Here is a 21,698-nt window from a genome sequence, read left to right on the forward strand (position 1 = left end):
ACTCCGTCTCCATGTGTTGGGGTCTAAGGCAAGGAATACGATCAAGGTGGTAGAACCGTTACGATGGACTACTGCGTTTGAGGAAGCTGGTCGGGGCCACGCGAATGGATATCGAGATTGAGTTGTTGTTCGTTTGCAAGGTTAGAAAGAAAGGGTAATGGCAAAGTTACTTTACAGTACGATTATTGCCAGGCGAGGTTCGCTAAAGGATTTCCTGCACTGCACATGCCATCAATAAGCCCAGAGATCCACCTCTCAACATACGCGGTACATTGCCGTTGGGTTCATACCTACGCGAGAGGAAACTTACCCATACGGTACTTGTAGAGGCTGGGTTGGGTTTGGTTTGCCCGTTGGTGGTTGCCGTTCCGTTCCCCCAGGAGTAGGAGTAGACCGGTTTTGGGCTGTCGATACGAAGTTACGAACGATGAAATACAAATACAAATCTATACACATACAAACAAACACACAAACATGACAATATATGGTACGAGGACCTCGTACAGCAACTCAAACCTAAGTCCGACCGACCCTCCAGCCACAATTCTTCCTACCCCAAGATGAATGAGCTTAGGGATGTGTCAGTATAGCAGATTCATGACAACGAGCCTGTCACCAACAAACACCTGCCCATGTCTCTGGCCCTGCAATGCCCTCCCTGCAATGCCTTGTCCTGGGGACATCTGCACTACTGCTATGCAACGCCATACCATCCACCAGATAGCCAGCCTGCCTGTCTGCCTTTGCATGAATTACAGAAAGCCTAGAGTACCTACAAGTAACGATACGATCCTTCAACAGCACACCAACAGACCGGTCCACCCAATCACGAATCCCAAGTGCCTACTTGCATTCGCCGAGTTTAATCTATATACTTGTACCGTTTGTCTCAGGCGGGCGCTTTTTCCTCTCCCTCCAACCCCCCGTTCCGTCATCTCGTTCGCGCCCCGGAACCAAATCCAAACCAAACATCCCCCCGTATATTCCCTCCTCTGCATGTTACTTTCAGTCTTCGCGTCGTACTACGTTACTTATCTGAAAAAGCCCGTACGTCCGCGCGGCCGCGCGCGCGAGTGCGTGCGTGCGTGTATTGCATACGAAAAGGATTGCGGGCTGCAGGATAACAACATATGCTCGCTGCAGATGCAATGCGCTGCAGCATGCTTGCTTGCTTTGCTCGAGCGAGCAAGGGCAAGGGGTGAGTGGACATTGGATTGGGATGTTGTTGGGAATATACAAGTGCATACATGGCCAACAGCCAATCACCCAGTCTGGGGACTCCAGATGGTATATAGATGGGTAGTTAGATGGGTAAACCACGGTGCAAATATGCCTACTTGTATACTCGTAATAGTTAGTCTGATCGGATGGGGTGTTTGCACAGCGAAACGAACGTATCTCGATGGCTGGCCGGCCGCCCGCTGCAGGAACGAGGCGTCCATCGATGTTTTTTCCTTCGATTCGATTCGATTCGACTGAACTCCCGTAGCGGGTGCGGTACGGTGCGGTGCGGGCCTACCCTACGCTACATCTTCCCTCGTGGTATCATACTTTACTCCGTACATGGGAGCGCATATGGGGATGGATGGGGGACGATGGAACGGAGCGATGGCGCCGTCTGACTACATTACATTACAGCGTACATACAACCATACAACCAAACAAACATACATACATACACACCGCAGACGCTGTACAACGAAACGAACGACGACGACGACGACGTGATTTCCCTCGCGCGTTCGCTCGCTCGCTTTCATCTCAAATCCCAATACGCAGGAGAATCAATTTATAGCATCTCCCCATCTATCCATCGTACCGCGATGCGAGCGAGCGAGCGAGGCTGAATCTCTCGCTCATGAACTCTCCCCTCTCTGCATCCTACATACATACATACATACATACATACATACATACATACATACATACATACATACATACATACATACATGCATCCGTACATCCATACACCCATACGTATGGTAACTATAACAATGGTTCGATACCTACGTCCAATCTCCGTCGTCGTGGGTATCGCGAACCAACCAACGAACCCAGAAAGGATACACCTTCGAACCCATGTCATGTAATCCAATTTGGGGCCATGATCATCCTTTCTCACCTTAACACCCAGCCATACCAATACGTCCCTCCATCCCTACGTTCTACACACAAACTCACAAATGCAGTCTCAGGGCGAAGTTCGAACCCACGGGGCCCGGGGCGTAAGTACCTGTAAACGTTTCGGACTACATGATTGATTGCCACAGCCGTCCGTCGTCGTCGTTGTCGTCATGCAGGGCTGCATGATGGATGGACGTGTGGTTCGAGGTAATCAATTGACCAACTGTTGGTTACCCCCTCTGCTTCCCAATCACGTCTACACCTCTAGGAGGCCAGGATGTAAGGCTAGGTATGTGTGTGTGTGTGTGTGTGTGTGTGTGTGTGTGTGTGTGTGTGTGTGTGTGTGTGGGAGATGTTTCTGTTTCTGTTTTTGGTTGCCGGCTGGCAATGCATGATACCAGAACAGTAGCCAGCCAGCCCAGCCCAGCGAACGAGTCCGTGGATACAGGTAGAGTAATTACTCCGTAGGGATGGGATATCTACCAAGCATGCTATGCTATGTTCGAAACCGCAAAGCGAGGACTACAAAGTACGCTTCGTATCGTGAATGTATGTGTATAGTTAGTTATTAGCATGTACGTCCATACTCCGTACGTAGATTCGAATAGATACCTCCATCATTACCAGCACTGCTTGCTACTCCATCATCCGTCGTGACAATAGCTGCGAATCCCCAACGTTTCCCGTCCCGAACCGGACATTCATAACCCAGAAAAACCACATCCCATGCGCCGTTACCAATACCGCACGATCGCCCCGTCGTTCGCTGTCGCCTATTGATTACCCACCCCTCCACCCCAAACGCACCATCACCTCTCTCTACATCTGGGTAGTTGTGTAGGTGTGTACACTTTCGGTCCACGAAACAAATGTTGGACGTCCCCACCCTCCACTAACCACGCCCACCACCACACCACCACGAGCACAGCAGCACTGCACTGCACTACCGGAGCGGGTGTGCTAATGGGTTAGGTTTAGCCACACCCGTGTGTACATACATACAGTACATACATGACGTCCTTCTCTCTTATGGACAGACAGAAACGGAATCCCAGAGATACGCAGCTAGGTATGCATCGATGATGATGACGATATGTGTGTGTGTGAGAGTGTACTGCGTACGCCGTGAGGAAACAAATCGAACCCACCCGGCGATGGGGATATGGATTTCATCCGCCTTGCCTTGCCTTGCCTTGCCTTTACACACCCTTCCAATTCAACCACCATCCCCATGCTGTGTTCACCACCATCCCAGCCTCACACTGTCTGCCCAGCTAGCTAGCTATTACATCAACTGTACCTACCATTACCTCTTCAATCCGAAACACGAAAGAAAGACATACATACCTAAACGCAACTCCCCTCCCTACATACACCCTCTTCCTTCCCTATGGTCTCCCACAAACACACCCACACACACCCTACGGTCTTCAAAAGAACAACCCCTCATCCCCCCATGGACGAATCTGACCTCATCCGAATCCCATTATCCCCCCACACACACAGCACCCACCACGTACCGTACCCATGACCCCGACCCACGGACCCCGTAGTGTATGCGTGGGTGTACGCCCTACGAGGTGGCCCTACGTACCATTACCGTAACATTCTAAAGTAGACAGTCCGTTTTGATAAGGAGCATCACGCATGATCTTTCATCTCATGAAGTTGTGAATAGTATTTTCATTTTATCTTGCAGTAGATTCCCCATCATCCAGAAAAATAATCTTTTCCTGTCTCTCTTTTAAAATCTCTACATCCATCGATTCTCTCTCCACTACTGTCTAATACATGGTGTAATAAATGAAACATAGATGGCGGACATGGCTTTCGATTTCTCGAAGCCGGAAAGCTAGGCAAAGAAGAAGAAAGAAAGAAGTAGTAAATGACCGCATACGCTGCAAGCACCACTGCGCTCTATACTCTCGTACAACAGATGCATGCTTTGTCGCTTTATCGCTAGACAAGATTGGGGGGCAGGGAGATTTTGGTATCATCCAGAACAAGAAAACAGAGGGAAAACAAAACCGGTGGGGGCATAGATGCGAAAGGGTACGGGAGATGGTGGGAGAGATTTTGGGGTTGGAAGTCCGGGGGGCCTGTAAGAGGGATTCGCGTGTATTGAAAACGAGATAAAAAGAAAACGGACGGGCGGCCGAAAACTGTGTGTGGTATCATTCGTAAGGGAATAAGTGCATAAAAGGAAAAGCAAAGATCTGGGCGCTCGATTGCGCCCCGCCCCCAGAGGGTACGCCCCGAACCATGAATGTAGTAGTGCAGTAGCCGTGGGAAATTTGGAATCCTGTAATAATGTTTCGCCGATAAATTGAGCAAAGGACCGCAGCCGCCGGAAAGGTCGCAATCCGAGTAGTCGAACACCAAGTAGTGTGGTCGTACCAATGTACAAGTAGGAAGGGAATATGATTAGGAGAGATTCAAGGAATAGAGGGCGTAAGCCAACACCGTGGCTGGGGTGGGTTGTCGTTAATTTTCCTCCATGAGTGCCTGGTCGTCACCAGTCTCGCGCCAGTCTCGTGATCGACCAGAGAGACGCTTGACACCAGAGATGCGATCAGCCCAGAGAGCTTCCGATGGAGTTCGGAAAGTATAAGCCCGCTGCGAGCTGATGACTCCGATTGCTTGCAGCACTGCCTTGCGCGAATCCCGGCCAAACACGGCGGGATGGTTGATCCATTCCAAACTGGACTCCAACTCTGCGTCAAGTGCGTGCATCGTCGTGGCATCGATTCCTGCTGCGGGTTGGAAGGGATTCTCGGCATGAGGCGAGGGAGTGCGTGGACGATCAGCGCTGGCGACGGTGGGGGAGTTCTGGCTGGTGCTGCTGGCCGAGCCGCTGCCGTCATTGCGACGAGAAGGTGGTGGCGGTAGAGGCGGCAGTCCTCCCTTTCCTAGTCCCTTCAAGATACTGCGCGTCTCTTTCAGCAGATGGTGCGCTCTTTCGTGCTGACCACGCGAGACAAGCGTCAGCGCTCGTGTCAACATGTCAGATGTGAGCAATTCCATGCGTCGTTGGACGACATGGGGGTGTGGCGGGATGGGTGGCGTCGGGGGTCGACCAGATGCGTTCTTCTTCGATACCGAGGGCAAGATGGTGATGGCCAATAGCGAGGGGCGAGGGAGATGTGAGATCGATCCTTCCCGGAGTATATCACCGTAGGTGAGGTCAGCCTGGATCAGAGGGACTTCCTCGACGCTGAGGCTGCGTGACTCGTCCTGGTCCAACGGCCCGCCGAGAGCTTCTAAGCCTGAAACGATTGTCTCCCAAGGATCTTGCGGGAGCTGCTCCGGCGAGGCGGTGTCAGGCGAGATCGCCAGTTGCACAAGGATATCTTGACGAAGAATTAGTATACCACGAGCTATAGAGATTAGATGAGTGGAGTGTACATACCTCTCTTGTCGCCGAAGCGCAAATCTCCAAGTGAGGCTTCGGCATCTCGTCCAGTAGCGCGTTTCGTGATTTGCAATGCCCCACTGATCTTAACGAACTTCGCAGGAGAACCTTCGGGCAATCGCAGCTTGAGCTTCACGTTCTGGTGCGAAATGGTCTGGAGAGAACCCAAGCAGCCAGCGACGCACTCTCGCAGCATCATCCAGTCTTTGACATAGGTGTAGGAGGCTTTGGTGCGGGTTGAGAGCTCGATCATTGTATCGGGCTTGTGTGTCAGGCCCAGTCCGAACGAGTGGATGGAAACCCTGTAGTTAATAATGTTAGTCAATTCAAAGAATGATATTTGTCAACGCATGAAGAACCTACTTTGCGGCCTCAGCACGAGAGACGACGAAATCGACGCTCTCGGCATCGGATGTTGTGGAGTCGCTGATCAAAAGGATGCTGGACAACGGATTGCTAGACTTCCGCTGCATGAGGATGTCCATGGCGACGTTGGCACCCTCGACGACATCGGCGCGGAGGCTCTTCTGTCCAACGGGTCGGATGGAGTCGAGGACCTTTGGCCAATCCCTCCACGCCTTACTTGTCATGCTAACGATGGGGACGCCTCCTCCGCTGGAGCCAAATGTGACCAATCCCATGCGGTCTCGCTCCCCCAAATTGTTGACGAGAAACTTGAGAGTGTCGCGGAGCAAATTAATCTTCAGGCCTTGCATGGAGGAAGAAACCGGAATGACAACGACGATGTCAACAGGCACGTGGATGGATGCTGAGGGTCGGGGTTCGATTGGGCCGGCACGAGAATTGGAATATTCGGTGGGGGCGGTGACGGTCGATCGGGCGGCCCCATAGGCAGATGAGTTTACTGAAGAGACGCGCTTGGGGCGCGACACGCGATAGTCCTCGTCTTCGGTGCCTGAGTTGTCGTGGTCGTAATCGGGCATGCGATGGGGGTTTGGGAAGTCCATGCGAATATCCATCAGTGCACGCCTCCAGAGCTCCAATTGGCTTCGGTTGTCGAACTTCAAATGGAAAGCGGGAAGCTCGGCGACGGAGAGGCTCAAGGTGAGGATGGCCTCGTCGGGAGAATGTTCCACCTGGTTGAGATGCTTCTTGATGAGAATGGATCCCTTGAGCGTGCACTTTGGCTTGCGATTGGTCATTTCCGCGCCATCCCATTGCGAAGCCTGTTGCTGCTGGCCCTTCTTCTCCTTCACGCAGATGAGCATCTCCGAGAACAGATAGCAGTCCAACTCCTGCCAGGTTTGTCGGTCCTTGCCGACGCGGACCTGGCCGTTCAGGCGCAGTTTTCCAAAGCGGGAGAAATCGAGGCCGTGCCAGTTGTCGACGCGCGAGTGTAGATCTTCTGTGATTTCGTCCAGTGCCTCGGCGGATTCGTAAGGGGGTTCGAAGTGCCTGTTGCGCACCGGCGACTTGGGGCGTTGGAAGCTTTCCGTGGCGCTGGCGATGGATGGGAGTGGCGGCGCCGCTCTCATGTCCTCAGGATCGGGCCTCCACTTGCCATCCACGACTTCAACGGTGACCAGGCACGTCAAGCTCTGTTGCTGTCGAGAGCGGCTGAGCGTGGGGAACTCGCTTCGAACGGTGACGGTGGGTGGGGGGATCGGACTCCTCAAACCGCCACGCGGGCTGCTCAGGGTGGTCTCCATGGACTGGAGATCATAATCGTGCCGCCTTCCGTCGTTGGTCGCGGCATAGTCGCCAGAGGAAGCCACACCTGTCGCGCCACTATCGCTCCTCAAATGTTGCCGTGACATTGATCCCATCCGGTCTGAGGCTCGGTCCCGGCTGTGGCTGCTGTCCCGCTGTCGAGGATGTGATTGTTGATAGTGGCTGCTCAAGTCGCTGTCACCCCGCGGTCGACCATGGGATTGTGGTGCATGCGATTCTGAGATGGTCTGGTGGTCCCACGGCGTTGGGGTGTTCTGGTTACTCCTGTGGCTGCCTTGGCTAGAGTCGTTCTGCACGGAACGGACTATTGTGCTCAGTTTCTCTGCAGATTCGCGGTCAGTCTCTCTGCGAATAGGAGAGGGTATGCAGGGCTCGCCAGGCGAGTTTGTAGACTTACCGAGGTCGAGCACGTTGCCGCCCCGACTGGTGTCCAGCCCTAATGTTGCATTGCACGTTGGGCAATGATGTGACTCAAATTCGCGAATGTACTCGTAAAAGCACGCCTCGTGGGAGACGTGCCCGCAGGAGAGCTGCAAGATACGCTCTCCCCGTAGGGTGTGCTCGAGAGGCTCTTCGCAAACGGCGCACTCGCTGCCAATGAAGGTCCTCTCGCGGCGGGTGCGCGACCTCTCTATATCCAAGACGCCAGCCATGCCTCTGGAAGAACGAGGTGGAACTTGTGACTGCGAATCGAGGGTAGCGGTGCTCCTTATGTTTTGGTGGGTAGAGAATTGGGAGGATTGATTTTGGGATTTGTGGTGGGAGCTGCGCGAAGAGGGACGGAAGCCTCCTAGAAAAGACATGAGCGGTCTGAGCTTATAGACAAGGTGTCAGGGAAGTAAAAAAGGGAAGAAGTACTGTGGGTATGGGAGGGAGGAGGTGGGCCGAACCCGACGGCCTTGGGCGGTTTCTTTGAGCCCTTGGAGCGGAGGGAGGAGGAGGAGGGAGGTTTCCGGTGCTGCTTGGTAGTGAGCAAGCCGAGCTCGAAGAGGTTTGCTTCGATATTGCGGGAGTCTTCCTCGCTGTCGTGTGAGGAATGGTGGTTGCGATGTTTCTGGGAGGAGGAAAGATGGAAAGAATGAGGGTCAGGTTTGGACTTGTGGAAGACGTTCGACATGGAAATGCTAGTGGTAGGATGGCTAGTAGTCAACCGTCAAGGAGCAGGGAGCAGGGAGCATGGAAGCAGGGAGCAGAGACGGGTTGGGTTCTGCTTCGCGTCAGTCTCGTTTCAGCATCGAGACTGGCAGCGTGGAAGATCGCTGTATGGTGGCCTGTGGGCGGTGGTGGAGCTGTAGGACCTTGTCCGAGGAGTGGGTTTCCAGTTTTTGAATCCTGACTCTGATTTCTGAACCTGGAAGGGAAGACAGGGGAGAGGAGGTTGATTAAGATCGCTGGTAATATATGTGTTCAAGATTGTTTCGTGAGGGGGGAAAGTGTGGTCCTGGTCAGAGTGGAAGTGTTTTGTGGGTGGTGGTTGGTTTTGGTGACTGTGCGGACCTGGGAGTGGGTGGTAGCGGTGGTGGTGTGTGTGTGTGTGTTCTCTGCGACAGAGCACAACCAGCGCAAGAGCTGTGAGGCACGATTGAAGACACGCGCGCGCAAGCAATGAGGATTGATGAGTGCGCAAGACGATCGCCAAAAGACGAGACGAAAGGAAAAGGGACGTGAGAGGGTAATTAAGTGAGTGAGAGAGTGAGTGGTGGGTGAATGAGTAAGTGTCAAGTCAAGGTCAAGTGTAGGGGCGAGGCGGAGGGAATATGGGATGGAAGGTTACGAAGGTGGGAAGGAACTACCCAGCAGGCTAGAGGGTAGGTAGACCGTGGAAAGGGCAGGCACGCAGGCAGGAAGGCAGGCACAAGGCGGGACGTAACTGAACAGGGTTTACGGTCGCAGAGGAGACAAGAGCCGACTTGACATGAACTGACTTGACTTTTGACTGGATTGGACTTGACTGGACTGGACTTGACTTGAATCTTTGGAACTATTAGCTAGTTTACTTGCCTTGCCTGTCTGCCTACCTGCTCTAGAGGGAGGAAGAAACCCCCAAGTCAGTTTAGTTTCATGGGAGGGGGGTGGTAAGGGCATCATGGCCCATACGAGAGTTTAGACCTCGTAGTGTGTACACAGTAGTGTGTAGTGTGAAGGGTAGGCCCTTGGGTGTCCGTGTGTGTATTGTATGCATGGCCCATGGCTGGGAACTAGGAACTAAGGGAACCAGGAACTTCCTAGAAACCATCAACGAACGAACGAAAAGGTTACAAGGTCCGGGGCATGATGCAAGTTGCAAGCCCGCATGTGTTTGAATGCCGGCCTCGTCTTCCTAGGTACTCTGCTTCTTCTTGTGCTTCTGCATTCTTCTGCATCTTCTTCTTCTTCTTCTTCTTCTTCTTCCCTCTGCCACATTCGCTTCCACTTCCACATCCTTCCGTTTGGGCGTTGGATGTTAAAAGGCCCCTGCGGCATGTGGATGGATCTGTGCGACAATGAATTGGTAGGGATGGCAATGACAATTGGGAGAGGGCCCAGAGGGGGCAAGTCGCAAGGAGCACACAGACCGAACACTGCCTAATAGACACAAGTCCACCTGCAATTGCTGCGACATGAGAACGAGGCGAGAGAAGCGAGATGCAGCCATTCCATCACCTTTTTCAATGGGTCCATCTCCACTTCCCTACTCCTTTTCCTTACCGTACCATACCGTGTATTGTATCGTATACTATATCCCCTGCCCTGCATGTCTCCGGTAAGTGGCTTTTGTCTGTGGCGCTCGCTAGAATCCCCTATCCCTACCTAACCCTCTCCCCTCCTATTAACTACCTAGGCAATCATGTCCAACAGCCTCAATTCACCCCCCTCATCCTATCTATCTATCAATCATCTTGACTACGGCTGGCAATCAATATGCTTGAACTACGGAGTACACATACTCCGTACAATCATCTACTCGGACAGTAACAACATGGCGGAGTACTGATACACTCCTCCTTCTCAGCGCTAACAAGTCTATCCTCCGAGACCTCCCCCCCTGGCCCTCACGCTCCCCACTATTCTTCTTCCTCTGTTCTTCTCCGACTATTGTCTCTGTCTCCCTCTCCCTATATCACAGCAATTATTATCACTCAATCTTTCCTACTCACACTCCCACATACGAAGAGAAACAAACAGACACCAACCTCTCCACGATGCCCAAACAGTCCTAACACACTTCCAAATCCAGTCCACAATTCCCGTTCCTGTCCTGCCCTCTCAAGATACCATCTCCCACTAGCATCTATAGTTTCCCTTCCCATCCAAGGACCCTGAACCAGCCATCGTGCCCTTTTCCCCTCCCCCATTCGGCCCGTCAAAGGCCTAAGACCTGATTGTGCGATCAAACTACAATATGCACATGTACCTGACGACGGGCGGGACGTCTTTCTTAACTGCAATCGTCCTGGGATGATTTTCGGATTTTCCCACCTTCCCCGTTGCTGCCCGTTTGCCCGCTATCCACCCGCTCGACTGCAACCGACGACGAAGAAAGATGAAACGATAATTTTCAATGAAACGGAGGTATAAAAAAGATCAATTATAGCTACTAGATAATATCACACGTGCTATAAACATTTATTTTGACTTGTTGAAGAAGACAGACCACGAGTAATTGATAAACAAACGGCTCCATGACTCCCCCTCCCCCTTCCGATGCTCCGATTTCCTACCCAACGTGCCTAACTATGCACAAGTATAAGTAGATTATCTACACAATACCTACCAACACATGTACTTGTAGTTTTTACCCGATAACCACCTACCACCTCCTACCTAGGTCCTCCGTACTTCGTAGATGATAAACAAACATGACCCCATCCCATCTCTCCACAATCCTCCCCATCCGGTCTCACATTCTCGCTCCTTTCGGACGTGAATCCATCCCATCCCATCCCAATCCAGAAGCAACGCGTGCGCCTAATCCGGAAAACCCACTCGCCCCAATCTTCAGGGAGGAATTGGCGGAGGCTAGTACGTGCAAGTGCAGTGCGGTGCAGCGCGGAGTAGGATTTGTGCGAGCTGGCTAATCGGTAGGCAGCCGATGTCTCGCGAAGGGAAATGGATGAATAAAAATGGAACTGTAGTTACTTGTACAGAGTACGACGTGCTTGGACAAGAAGAATAAGGGAAAGAAGAGACGGGTGGTGATCCGCGTTGATCGCCAGCATCTTTGCCGTTCTTCGAGTTTGCTTTCTACGAATGGGGGAGGATATGATGAGCTATCATTATTAGACACAAACGGCTGGTGACATGAACGCAAACGCCCAACTAATACCCTCCCCAGTACCCTTCACAGAGTGATGCATCTACAAACACTTCTACTTCCTTACCCTCATCTTCAATGTTTCCGCAGTACTCGCGCCCTCCCTTCCACTCGGCTAGCCACCCTTCCACGCGCGGCGATCTAGTCGTCGGATCCCCCCTCTTCCTCCCCCGCGCGAGTCATGTAGCATTTGTGTATACGGGCACGTGCATAGAGTTTCGCTGCTCGCTGTCTTTTTCACTTTGACAGGCGAGGAGATGGGCTGCGGAGGGAGACTATTGGCTATTGGGTATTGTGAGGAATAATCGATGTTGTTATGATTATGTGGGCGTGACTTGTAAGCAGATGTGCTTTTAGGGGTGTGTAGAGGCTGCGATTGTTAAGGCGGAGAGAGGTAGACGTTATTGTGCAAGAAATAATTGCTGGATGTACGGAGTACAAAGACTGTGTATGTTCACAGCTACCCCACCACTCTTGAACCCACGTTATTTACCAGCACGCCAACGTTTCTACACCACTTTCGATTCTTCAATATAAGTACATCTCACACCCTCCTCCACTCCAACCCAACAACTCCAGGCAAAACAGGCGAACAAATACATATCATCCTCCCACCTCCTCCTCCTCCTCCTCCAACCAAACTATGATCTCATCCTCCCTAACCTCCCCAAAAACTCAAGTCACACGCCCGCCCCGGACGCAAGTGGGCTGCTTACGGTGCCGGGGGCCGAGAAAGTACATCTACCTGTAGACGTAGAGAATGACTCGGTAGGATGCATTGTGTACCGAAACTGTTGTCATCGTCACCACCACCACCACCACCACCAACATCACTGTCGTAAATTGCCATTGCCTCGTTGAGTTGTGTGTATGACTGCGATGTAGGGCTCGCGGTTGAGGAGTATTGTACTAGATCTGCTATTTTCGAATCTGTCTATTCACACACTGTAATCATATCTAGCTATCTAACCAACGACGAATGAGCAATACCAATGCAATACAATTGATCCTCCTCTTTAAACAAAGGATTCAAGCACTATCTCTACATAGCGAAACAAAAATGCGCTCATACATACCGCACGAGTCCCACTATCAGATAAGGGGCGTGCTCTTCCTCTTCCCCTCGCCACACTTCGCCTCGCCTTCTCCAACACCCAAAAGTAGACCATCACAACTATCACAGTAATCACACACAAGACTTCCGCGCATAGACACAGCTGCGTGAGCGGACGCACACACGCACATGCATGCATGCACACGCGGATCCCCAAGCCTCGACTCGAACGAAACAGTAGCCAGGCAAATCTACAATACCTACTCCGTTCCGTACAATACCTCGTAACGTAACAGCACAACAGCAGCCCGACCAAAAAAGGCCCGTCTACCTGCATACAGGTGGGTTCCTCGCTGCCGAACGGGCAAAGAAAACAGGAAAGGAAGTGGGAATGGGAACTGCAGAACGCACGTGGTGAGTGGTCCGGCCGGTCCACAATCGTGCATGCAGACAGGACGGGGCACGACGGAACGTCAGGGCTACGAAGAGACGAGAGGTTCTTAGGTGCGTTAGTTAAGTGATTTACGGGCCACCGCGGCGACGGTAACAAGTTACAAGTACTGTGTAGGTCGCTGGGTACATACATGCGACGACGTTCTATGATTTTAGGTACATACGATAGTAATAGTGATTGCACCAAAGGCATATGTACCCGCGCTTAGCAGGGCAGAAATACAAATAATGACGGAAGTCGTTCGGAGGTCGGTGTCGAAGCCATGATGACGATGACGATGATAGAGAAACAGGTTGCCTGTAATTAATTCATGCCGACCATGGAAGTACAGTATATTCTTTACTGACGTGACACTACTACACTGCACAACCCAGACACGATCCAACCCAACCCGAGCGCACATCACCAACTCTACGTTACGAGGATGTACAAACCTCGTACTTCCACACGATGACGACCCACGCGCGCACCACATGGCAAAGGGAGTTCGAAATTCCTTCCATCCCCCGCGAGATCTACCTCGCCTCGCCCGTCCGGACATGGATTGTTCAGGCGATCAATCCCAACCGTAATCCAACGTCATCTACATGATCCCAAGATTGCGTATTTTTCTTACTTTTCAACAACATGGGTGACTTCTTGATTTCTTGAACTTCTCGACTGCACTGTTGTACTGTAGTCTGTACCTGTGCGTGCGCGCGCCTCTGCACGTTCTTACACACAAAGCACGCACGCGGGCAGCACGCAACCAAGGTATTGTAACCAGGCCTGCCATGCTAGCTAGCCAAAGACCCCAAACCTTATGTACGGGAAGGGCCATGGCCATCTTCCATCACTCATCACGCATAACCCCATCACGACAATCCCATTCGCCAAATTAAAAATAAAAACCACAATAAAAGAAGTGTCACGACCCTTCTCCGAAACTTTAAAAGAAAGGGATCTACCTACTCTTTTCCTACGCTGCGGCCTGGCGACTTACGCATACACGCATCCAACGCCCTTAACCCACAGACCCATCACCCTACGCAAAAGTTACCCAACTAACGGGCAGATGGAGGTGTGGACCTGTACAGTCTCGTGGCAGCAGCGTGGCACATACCTACACATGCGTACATACCTAACCTAGCCATGTAGCGTTGAAACCCAAAGAGACAACCAATCCCTCCTCTCCATCAGCGAGGTACAAGGTAGAATACATTCGTTAGCTTGGTCGCCTTTTCTTCTAGAAGCCTTCTGGAACGCCCCTTATCCTTCTCGAGACGTCATGGGTGTCGACCTTCCGCCTGGGCATTCCTATCGTCGCGAGGCTGGGTACACACACCTGGAGTTCCAGGAATGCTTTCTTTTGTCATGCGCAATCGTTCTCGCGCTTCCGGTCTCTTGCCCGCTTCCGATGGATGCTGGGTGGCGGCGTAGAAAGGGAAGGTTAGGAACGGGCATGTGGATGAGATGGCGCCCACCATCTTGTTTGTCTTGAACATAGATGGTGTCTTGCACAGGCTCTCGCATTTGCTGAACAAATCAACTGTTGTGTACTCCTATCTACCATTGATCAAAGGCGAGAAAGGGGTGTTTTGCCTAGGCATGGCAATGTAGCTAACGGACGGGGGAACCGCGGCGGCGACGGCGGCGACCGACGAGCATTATTGAAAAAGCGCCAGAGAAATACCTACCGTTAGGAGGATGCAAAAAAAGGCTGAGCTGACGAGATGATTTGCTGCAGATCCATTTGCGTCGATCAGGTTCACCCCGGAACGAATTGGGTCGTTCCTTTTTTCTCTCATTCTCTTGAGGCGAGGATGAGCCGAAAGGGAGGGTCTCATGCATTTCCTAATGCGACGCAAAGTCGGTTCTGTCTTACATCTACACACTAGTAGGTATACCTATTGTGCATGGTATATCTAGTCCTGTGTCTTTGCGACTGTGACTGCAACTGCGATTCGACGCGGGTAGATCGCACCGCGGTGATCATCCCGGGAAATCCATAATTAACACACCCGCACCAGTAAGCAGTCTTGCCTTCGAAGAGCCTCTCGAGATACCTTCTCTGCGAAACCTCAAGCACCCCATACCGGGACATTGGTGGTGGCGGAAGACTTGGGACTATCACAATCCTACGCATTATTCCTCTGGACTACGCTAGAAGAAATGTCGCACACCCGTGCGACCCTTTCGCTGCATGTCATGGCCTTCTACACGTGGGCGCCCATAGACCACTTGATCGTTCCTGTCACTGAACTTTAAGAAGGGCCGTCTCCTAGCTACCTTGACATTTCAAAAATAACATACAATAATTAACATAATATACATATTCCCTCCACCCGTGTGGATGGTTCGGATCTTTAGTTTAGCTCAGTTGCGCTTCAGGAGAAAGTATCTATCGGTTTCTCCGCATCCGACCACTATCATCGCTACTACCAATGCTTCTTGCAGCACTGCACCAATCCCACGATTTTCCGAGAATATCAATAGATCGATCGACATGGCATTTTGAATACGGGGAGAGAGATTGTGTGTGCATGAAAGAAATGGATCCGCACGCTGTCACGCAAACTTTCTTTGATTGAGACTTTTCTGACACTCTTCGGCGCTGGATTGAAAAGTGATGGCCCACGAGAATAAACTTTCGTTTCCTCCCGCACGACCATTTCGCACATGGAATGGCACACGAACTAATTGCTGGAACAGACTGGACCAGACCAGACCAGACCGGATCAGAGCTCGTTACCTCGGGACGATCTCTCTCCTCTCTGTTCTTCTCTCTAGCGTACCAGTGAATATCGCGCCGCGCACTCAAAAATCAAGACGATTCAGACATCCCCAAGACCCTTTTCAGCCCGTCTCTGCGATCCAACTACGGGTAGCCAAATGCCACTACTGTATCATCCGTTGTTTGTCTCCTTTCCCTCCTTTTTTCCTATCCTGTGTGGTCAAGTAGACGACGAATGTCGAATTCCCATCTCCCTCCTCGCCAGACTTTCCCTCCAATATTTGCCATCTCCAATCGAGCCTCCAACCTGAAACAACAGACAACCACCCCTAGAACGAACGCTCCCGCTCTCCCACCACCTTTTCCAGGGAAATGTCATGATGATAAATAACTAGAAGTACGAATCGAGCCGAGTGAGCGAGCGAGCCCATCCCGCGTGCACGCCATTCCGTCACATCGAATCTGATTTCTGCCCAACGACGAACGAGGAACGCCGGCAGGAGATCCCGTCCCTAGACCGCATTCCATTTTTCCTAGCTTCTCGCTTTCCTTGAAAATCAACATCGCTCATCAAACCTCAGACACGCCAAAGCACACATGAGGGAACACAATGTCCCCAGCTATTGAGTGACACCGGCGCCGGCTTGTTCTTCCCTCTCAAGCCACATCACATCCTATCTTATCGAATCCTACATATCGACTTTCCACGACTTTACAATTCGGCCCTGCTTTCTATTCTCATTTCCTCCTCCTCTACAGTAAGTAAGTCAGTCAGTCGGTACCGATACTGTGTCTCCCCCATCCTTGCCACAATCCCCTATCGTCAATATCGATATTACGCTACACCACCACCACCACAACACCTCTACACGGTAAATCCCTACACACCCGTAACCTCCCCTTGGTACTACCAAACCAGGAACTTCCCCGTCCCCAACTCCCTTTCCAACTCCCCTCGACATTCCACGCCTCTCGCTCTAGCCCTACCACAAAGTCAGCCCATACTTCACAATGTGTAGGCACACACCCAAACCCACGTCCCCGGGTCATCTCCCCTCTCCCATCCTCCTCCCCTTTCCCCTAACTACACCACACCACACTACACCTACACTACACCACGCCATCCTCCACCCCACCACCATCAAAGCACCGATTCAGCCTCGAAGGAATGATCTGAAACAAATGCGTACCGTTGGTAGACCCTTCCTTACCAGCGACCGGCGTCTGGGTATCGTACGTTTTTGACGTCTTCGCCCTGTGGGTGCGCTACGGTTGCTTTGGGAGGGGAGGGGTGGGGATGGGATGGGTGTGCGGGGTTGGGTTCGGTGGTATTTTGGGATGGGAGGGGAGGGGAGATTAGAGGAGGGGAGGATGGTGAGGGGGTTTATGCTGGGCTGTGATGTCGGGATCGGGGCTGTGGTAGGAGGGGGATTGGGAGATGAATGTGAGGGGTTGGGAAGACGATAAGGTAGGTTCATCTTTGTGATACGTTGATGAGAGGGATGTGAGATGGCAGGTAAGTAGATAAGGCAAGGTATGGCTGTCATGAAGTGCCGTAGAACCTTGGTATAGTGCTTCTTGTATAGGTGGTTCGAACTATATGCGTGCTAGGTTTTGATAATGAACTGTGTAATGGGTACTGCTATCGTGTTAGATGTATAAATACATTTGATCACCTGCAGGGAGCGTTGATAATAGATTCTACTATAGTTTATACAGTGTTATGGTGTTCATACACATATAAATGTGTACACTAGAATATCGTCATCTGAATCTGAATCTTTACAACTGACGGTGTCGTGTCGTTTCTCAATATCTAGTTCCATCGAGCTTGACGATGTTCTACCATTTACTCTTCCCATTGATTGCTATGTCCTTCAATACAGAGGTAAGATCTGCGACTTGATGAGAGGGTATACGAGTGTTTGTTTTATTATGTACTGAGTTGATCATCTGTGTATGTTACCTATTGGTTATATCAAAATAATCTTGGATAGATAAGTAGCCTGTTATTATATATTGCTAGATGTTATATTTGATCTAACATATTGAAATGGACTGTTGACTATAACAAATCTACAAACCTAAAAGAAAAAAAACCTAATACATTGAAAAATGTATTGTCTTAACTAGACCATGAACTTCCTTGATAGCAGAAGAATACATTTACTCGAAAATGACTGACATCTTGTCTCACGTACTTACTTATCCTTCTCATCTTGTTTATTACTTGTACGTCAATCAGTACACCAGGGCGCAATGAGATACTTTCTACCAGCAACACTGACGATATCACATCCTTTAGCCTCCACCTCCCTGATACTGGGAAGAGGGGCCCGCTTGATACGGGTTGCGATCTATTGGGGCAAGGGGACAATTCGTTTGTACTTCTAACGTCGAGGGAGAGTGCCTGAGGAAAGCCTGGGTAGGCGTGTAAAACAGCTCGTCAGCATGTAGTAGTCAACGCATCAACATTGACCTTCTTCATGGGTTAGAAAACTTACATAATAAGAAATCATCTTGAGGGTTTCCTATCTCACTAGTGTTACCCACAATGCTGTAAAGCCTCACTGTTCTATAGCTCTGCGAGTAGCCTTCCAAGTAAAACTTGTTCCTATATTTCCTTTCCAGGGGAAAATTTTGTATGTTTCGTTACATAGTTTCTATTTCATAATCACCAGAACATGATATTTTACACGATATATACAATGTTACTACTGCACTCTTTCTATGTATTGCTGCCCTACACCTCGCAAACTCTGTCGATCTCTCAGGCGCCCTGCGTAGCTGCTACTATTCCTTCTCCGTGCTATGCTACACCTCGACCCACTGTTGAAATAACTAATGATACCAGTTTCGCCTCGCTCGTCTCAGTGTGTCTAAGACACAGTAGCATACAGTATTAAACCTGCCCTCACAGTGCCCTATAAGTATAGTCCATGAATTATTGACGTAGCGTACAGTGGCACAGCTCCATTCTGAACCCTAGCAACACACTGTATCGTCATTTGTAGCTATTATTGAATATTATGATCTACAATTCAGTCACTGTAATTCTTCAGAAGCAGAAAAGGCAGTGTTCCGGGCATCTAGCAAACTTCCTACCAGATACAATACAAATCAAAGAACTACACCAATCTCCAGCTCTCCCACTCTATCTGCAAACTAAATCTTATCGAACCTGTGTATCTACTCGCCCCAGCCAACCCCACGATATTCTAATACACAGCCATAAGCCCAATATCAAAAACCCACCAACAACACTTAAACACCTCCGATGCTATCCTACGCTCTACCACAAACCCAGCAGTACTTCCGTAACTCTAAAATAATCTCTCCCAATGTCCGCCCAAAACAAAACATATCCTCACCGTCTCAGCAATCATTTCCCCATCCAGTAACTCTCCTCCGACACTCCGATCGTGCGTCGATGTCGGATCATACTCCGACGGAGGGAGATCTACAAAGTACTTGTACAAACCCTCGCCTACCCCTACTAACCTTACCCTATCTACCTTATGGAAGTTGGAGCTGAAACCAAAAAGTACCTAAAGTTTCGGTAGATGTACAAGCTAGGTACAAGTGTAGCGACAAACATGGCGGAACCGATCGCGAGATGAAATTCTGAAGGGTTAGAACATGGGAATTGTGGCGCTTGTGCTGACAAGGCCCAGGCAACTCCAGGGGAATTATTTAGTTAATAGGAACATTCTAGTGTGTTGTTTTTCGCGTCTCCTGCACGTTTCTGAGTAAAGTGTGAAGGGACAGGCGGTCGGAGGTCCTGTCCGGGCCCCGTTGATTTGCTCGGAGCGTAGTTTGGACGCCTATTTTTGCTTTAGTACGCTACTGGTCACGGGAGCTGGTTTCTGAAAACTGATTGATTGTTTGTTCGAGCACTATTATACATCTGAATATTGAGGCTCTCCCAATGTCCTGGGGCGCCCCAGGTTGTTCCATCTTCCTTGCGTTTGTGTAGAGGAAAGCACTGTGTAATCGCCTTCAACGCCTAAAGCCCTGTTCCCATATTCCTGGCGTGAAAGCACTGTGTGATCGCCTCAACGCCATAAGCACTGTTCCTACACTCACCATGTGATAGCATGGTGTGATAGCTATAAACACGTAAACTAACACCAGCTGCTCCTTTCCAAGTCCAAAGCCATATTATGCTAAAAGCCGTCGGTCAGGTCCTCCCAGGGCTCCTTGGGCTTGGGTCTATCATCGTTGAGGTGGACACCGTATGCTTTCTCACATGGATCAATGCCCAACTCGAGTTTACAGCGTGCCCAATCCTTGTTCTGCCTGAGCTCGTCCATGAAATCTGAGGCGTATTGGATTGAAGAGAACCGAAATTCATAATAGCGACGCTGTATTGGCTTCAATTAGATGCTCAAATTGTAGTGTATGGATTGCACTTACACCAGCATCTGCCCCATAGGCGAATTTATCAAACCTACTCTCCTCTTTCCTAGCATCTCTAATAGCTGTTGAAATTGCTTCCCGTGATACTGATTTATCGACTTCCAAAGCACGAACGCAGCGAGAAGCAAAGCCTCCCAGATTGGGAGGCATATCGCCGTGCTCTAGTTGATATGGGTAGTAGGGTACAGCACGTCCGATCTTGACACCGTTTATGTATACCCCATCTTGGGCATCGTTGAGATACTTCTGGCAGGCCTCAATCCTCGAGAACTTGATGAGGGCGTGTTTCTTGGCCGGCCCGGGTAGAGTAAAGGATTCGATCTTCCCACCCCAAACACAGGCCTGGAGTGCGCTGACGGATTCGAAGAGGCCTCCGTCTTCACGTATGAAGAGGACAGCGTATGTTTCGACAACTACGAACAATGTTAGCAATACGCAGCGCATGCGCTCCCTCGATTCTTAGGCTTACCTGGTGTTCTCCAGCCTCGCGCCAGGTATTCAGTAAGGTCGAAGTGTCCGTGATGGTGATCCTCTGGCTGGCGCTGCTTCTTTCGCCTTTCCTCTGCTGCGGAGGGAAGTATCGACGCCTTGAGAACATTACGGTACACTGCCACCTGCTCGTCACTATTATTGATACCGATTAGACCGAACTTGATGAGTGCAACGGTAGTGAAGAACAAGCTATCGCGGCCGGTCCGAAACGCTTCCTCGACGAATAAGCTGACTGGCTTTGTGCTGTTTTTCGGTAGACCGCTGAGATATTTAACAAGGAAACCCTGCTGGAATTGCCGCCGCACTCGAGATGCATTCTTGAATAGTTTTGCTGCTTCTGAAAATGGGCAAGATGACTGAACCATTAGATACTCAACCAACTCCAATGCTTTGGCCAAGTATCTGTATTCCCGTTCAGCAGCCCAATCTACAGGAGGCTTCTCCACGACAGAGTCAGCTGCGATTGCAGCTAACTCCTTGAATATGCCATTATAATGAGAAAGATCTTCGAGATCAGAATCAAATTCCTCCTTGTAGAAATCTAACATGTCGCTATCAGAAGCGATTCTCCGAAGAAGCTCTGAAATGGCGTTCAATTCCATCCTGGTTTCTAAAGTGTGTTTCTCTTCGCACTAAATCTTGATGTTAGTAGGCTCCAAGGTAATGATAGACACAGTTAGCTCTTATACCTTCTGAGTGATGGGCGCACGCGGCGTAGAGGCGCTGGCTGCAGCGTGAGAAGTGAACGACAGCCGCGCAAACTGCTGTGATCAGTACAGCGCGCGATAACGAAAGAAACCCATGACGCCGCTATATACCTGAAAGAGACGCAACCCACAGAGAGCTTTCCAAAGCTGGATCGAGTTGATGAATGGGGGTGGTGGTGTTGGGTGGAGGGAGGCGAGAGCGCGTTGCGGGAGGCAAAGGCCAGAATTTTGATCACAACAAAGTGACTGTGCGCAACCCCAAGGCAACCACACGATTGGTTGATAGAGCCTAGACATTTCTGTTCTGGCTATCACCCTGTAGATGTATTGCTGTGTC

The 21,698-nt window shown here is 50.6% G+C and overlaps 5 protein-coding genes across 5 annotated transcripts; 3 read left to right on the forward strand and 2 right to left on the reverse strand.

Annotated features, from left to right (window-relative positions):
* Positions 1-1,669: 1,669 nt before the first annotated feature.
* Positions 1,670-2,327, forward strand: BU24DRAFT_174555 (uncharacterized protein). The gene has a single exon (XM_033521550.1). It carries the CDS (start codon positions 1,859-1,861, stop codon positions 2,237-2,239), a length of 381 nt encoding a protein of 126 aa, XP_033383598.1. The 5' UTR covers positions 1,670-1,858; the 3' UTR covers positions 2,240-2,327.
* BU24DRAFT_174556 (uncharacterized protein) lies at positions 2,328-2,642 on the forward strand. Its single transcript, XM_033521551.1, has one exon. The coding sequence runs from the start codon at positions 2,416-2,418 to the stop codon at positions 2,590-2,592; it is 177 nt and encodes a 58-aa protein (XP_033383599.1). The 5' UTR covers positions 2,328-2,415; the 3' UTR covers positions 2,593-2,642.
* Positions 2,643-4,608: 1,966 nt separating this feature from the next.
* On the reverse strand, positions 4,609-8,031 carry BU24DRAFT_347054 (von Willebrand and RING finger domain-containing protein; the record flags this gene model as incomplete). Its single annotated transcript, XM_033523512.1, has 4 exons — positions 4,609-5,474; positions 5,534-5,838; positions 5,900-7,550; positions 7,626-8,031. The coding sequence occupies 4 exons, from the start codon at positions 8,029-8,031 to the stop codon at positions 4,609-4,611; spliced, it is 3,228 nt and encodes a 1,075-aa protein (XP_033383600.1).
* Positions 8,032-15,442: 7,411 nt separating this feature from the next.
* On the forward strand, positions 15,443-16,045 carry BU24DRAFT_174597 (uncharacterized protein). The gene has a single exon (XM_033521552.1). It carries the CDS (start codon positions 15,639-15,641, stop codon positions 15,969-15,971), a length of 333 nt encoding a protein of 110 aa, XP_033383601.1. The 5' UTR covers positions 15,443-15,638; the 3' UTR covers positions 15,972-16,045.
* A 3,606-nt stretch (positions 16,046-19,651) lies between these two features.
* On the reverse strand, positions 19,652-21,658 carry BU24DRAFT_480072 (uncharacterized protein; the record flags this gene model as incomplete). The annotated part of the gene is made up of 5 exons (XM_033533105.1): positions 19,652-20,107; positions 20,160-20,575; positions 20,632-21,286; positions 21,344-21,415; positions 21,473-21,658. 5 exons carry the CDS (start codon positions 21,656-21,658, stop codon positions 19,910-19,912), a joined length of 1,527 nt encoding a protein of 508 aa, XP_033383602.1. The 3' UTR covers positions 19,652-19,909.
* Between the last annotated feature and the right edge of the window lie 40 nt (positions 21,659-21,698).

Source organism: Aaosphaeria arxii (assembly GCF_010015735.1).
Source record: "Aaosphaeria arxii CBS 175.79 unplaced genomic scaffold BU24scaffold_4, whole genome shotgun sequence".
Lineage (NCBI taxonomy): Eukaryota > Fungi > Ascomycota > Dothideomycetes > Pleosporales > Aaosphaeria > Aaosphaeria arxii.

Bases quoted from the DNA above. Each gene is read 5' to 3' on its own strand.
- BU24DRAFT_174597 (XM_033521552.1), top strand. From the start codon at position 15,639: ATGGCCCACGAGAATAAACTTTCGTTTCCTCCCGCACGACCATTTCGC.
- BU24DRAFT_174555 (XM_033521550.1), top strand. From the start codon at position 1,859: ATGAACTCTCCCCTCTCTGCATCCTACATACATACATACATACATACA.
- BU24DRAFT_174556 (XM_033521551.1), top strand. From the start codon at position 2,416: ATGTGTGTGTGTGTGTGTGTGTGTGTGTGTGTGTGTGTGTGTGTGTGT.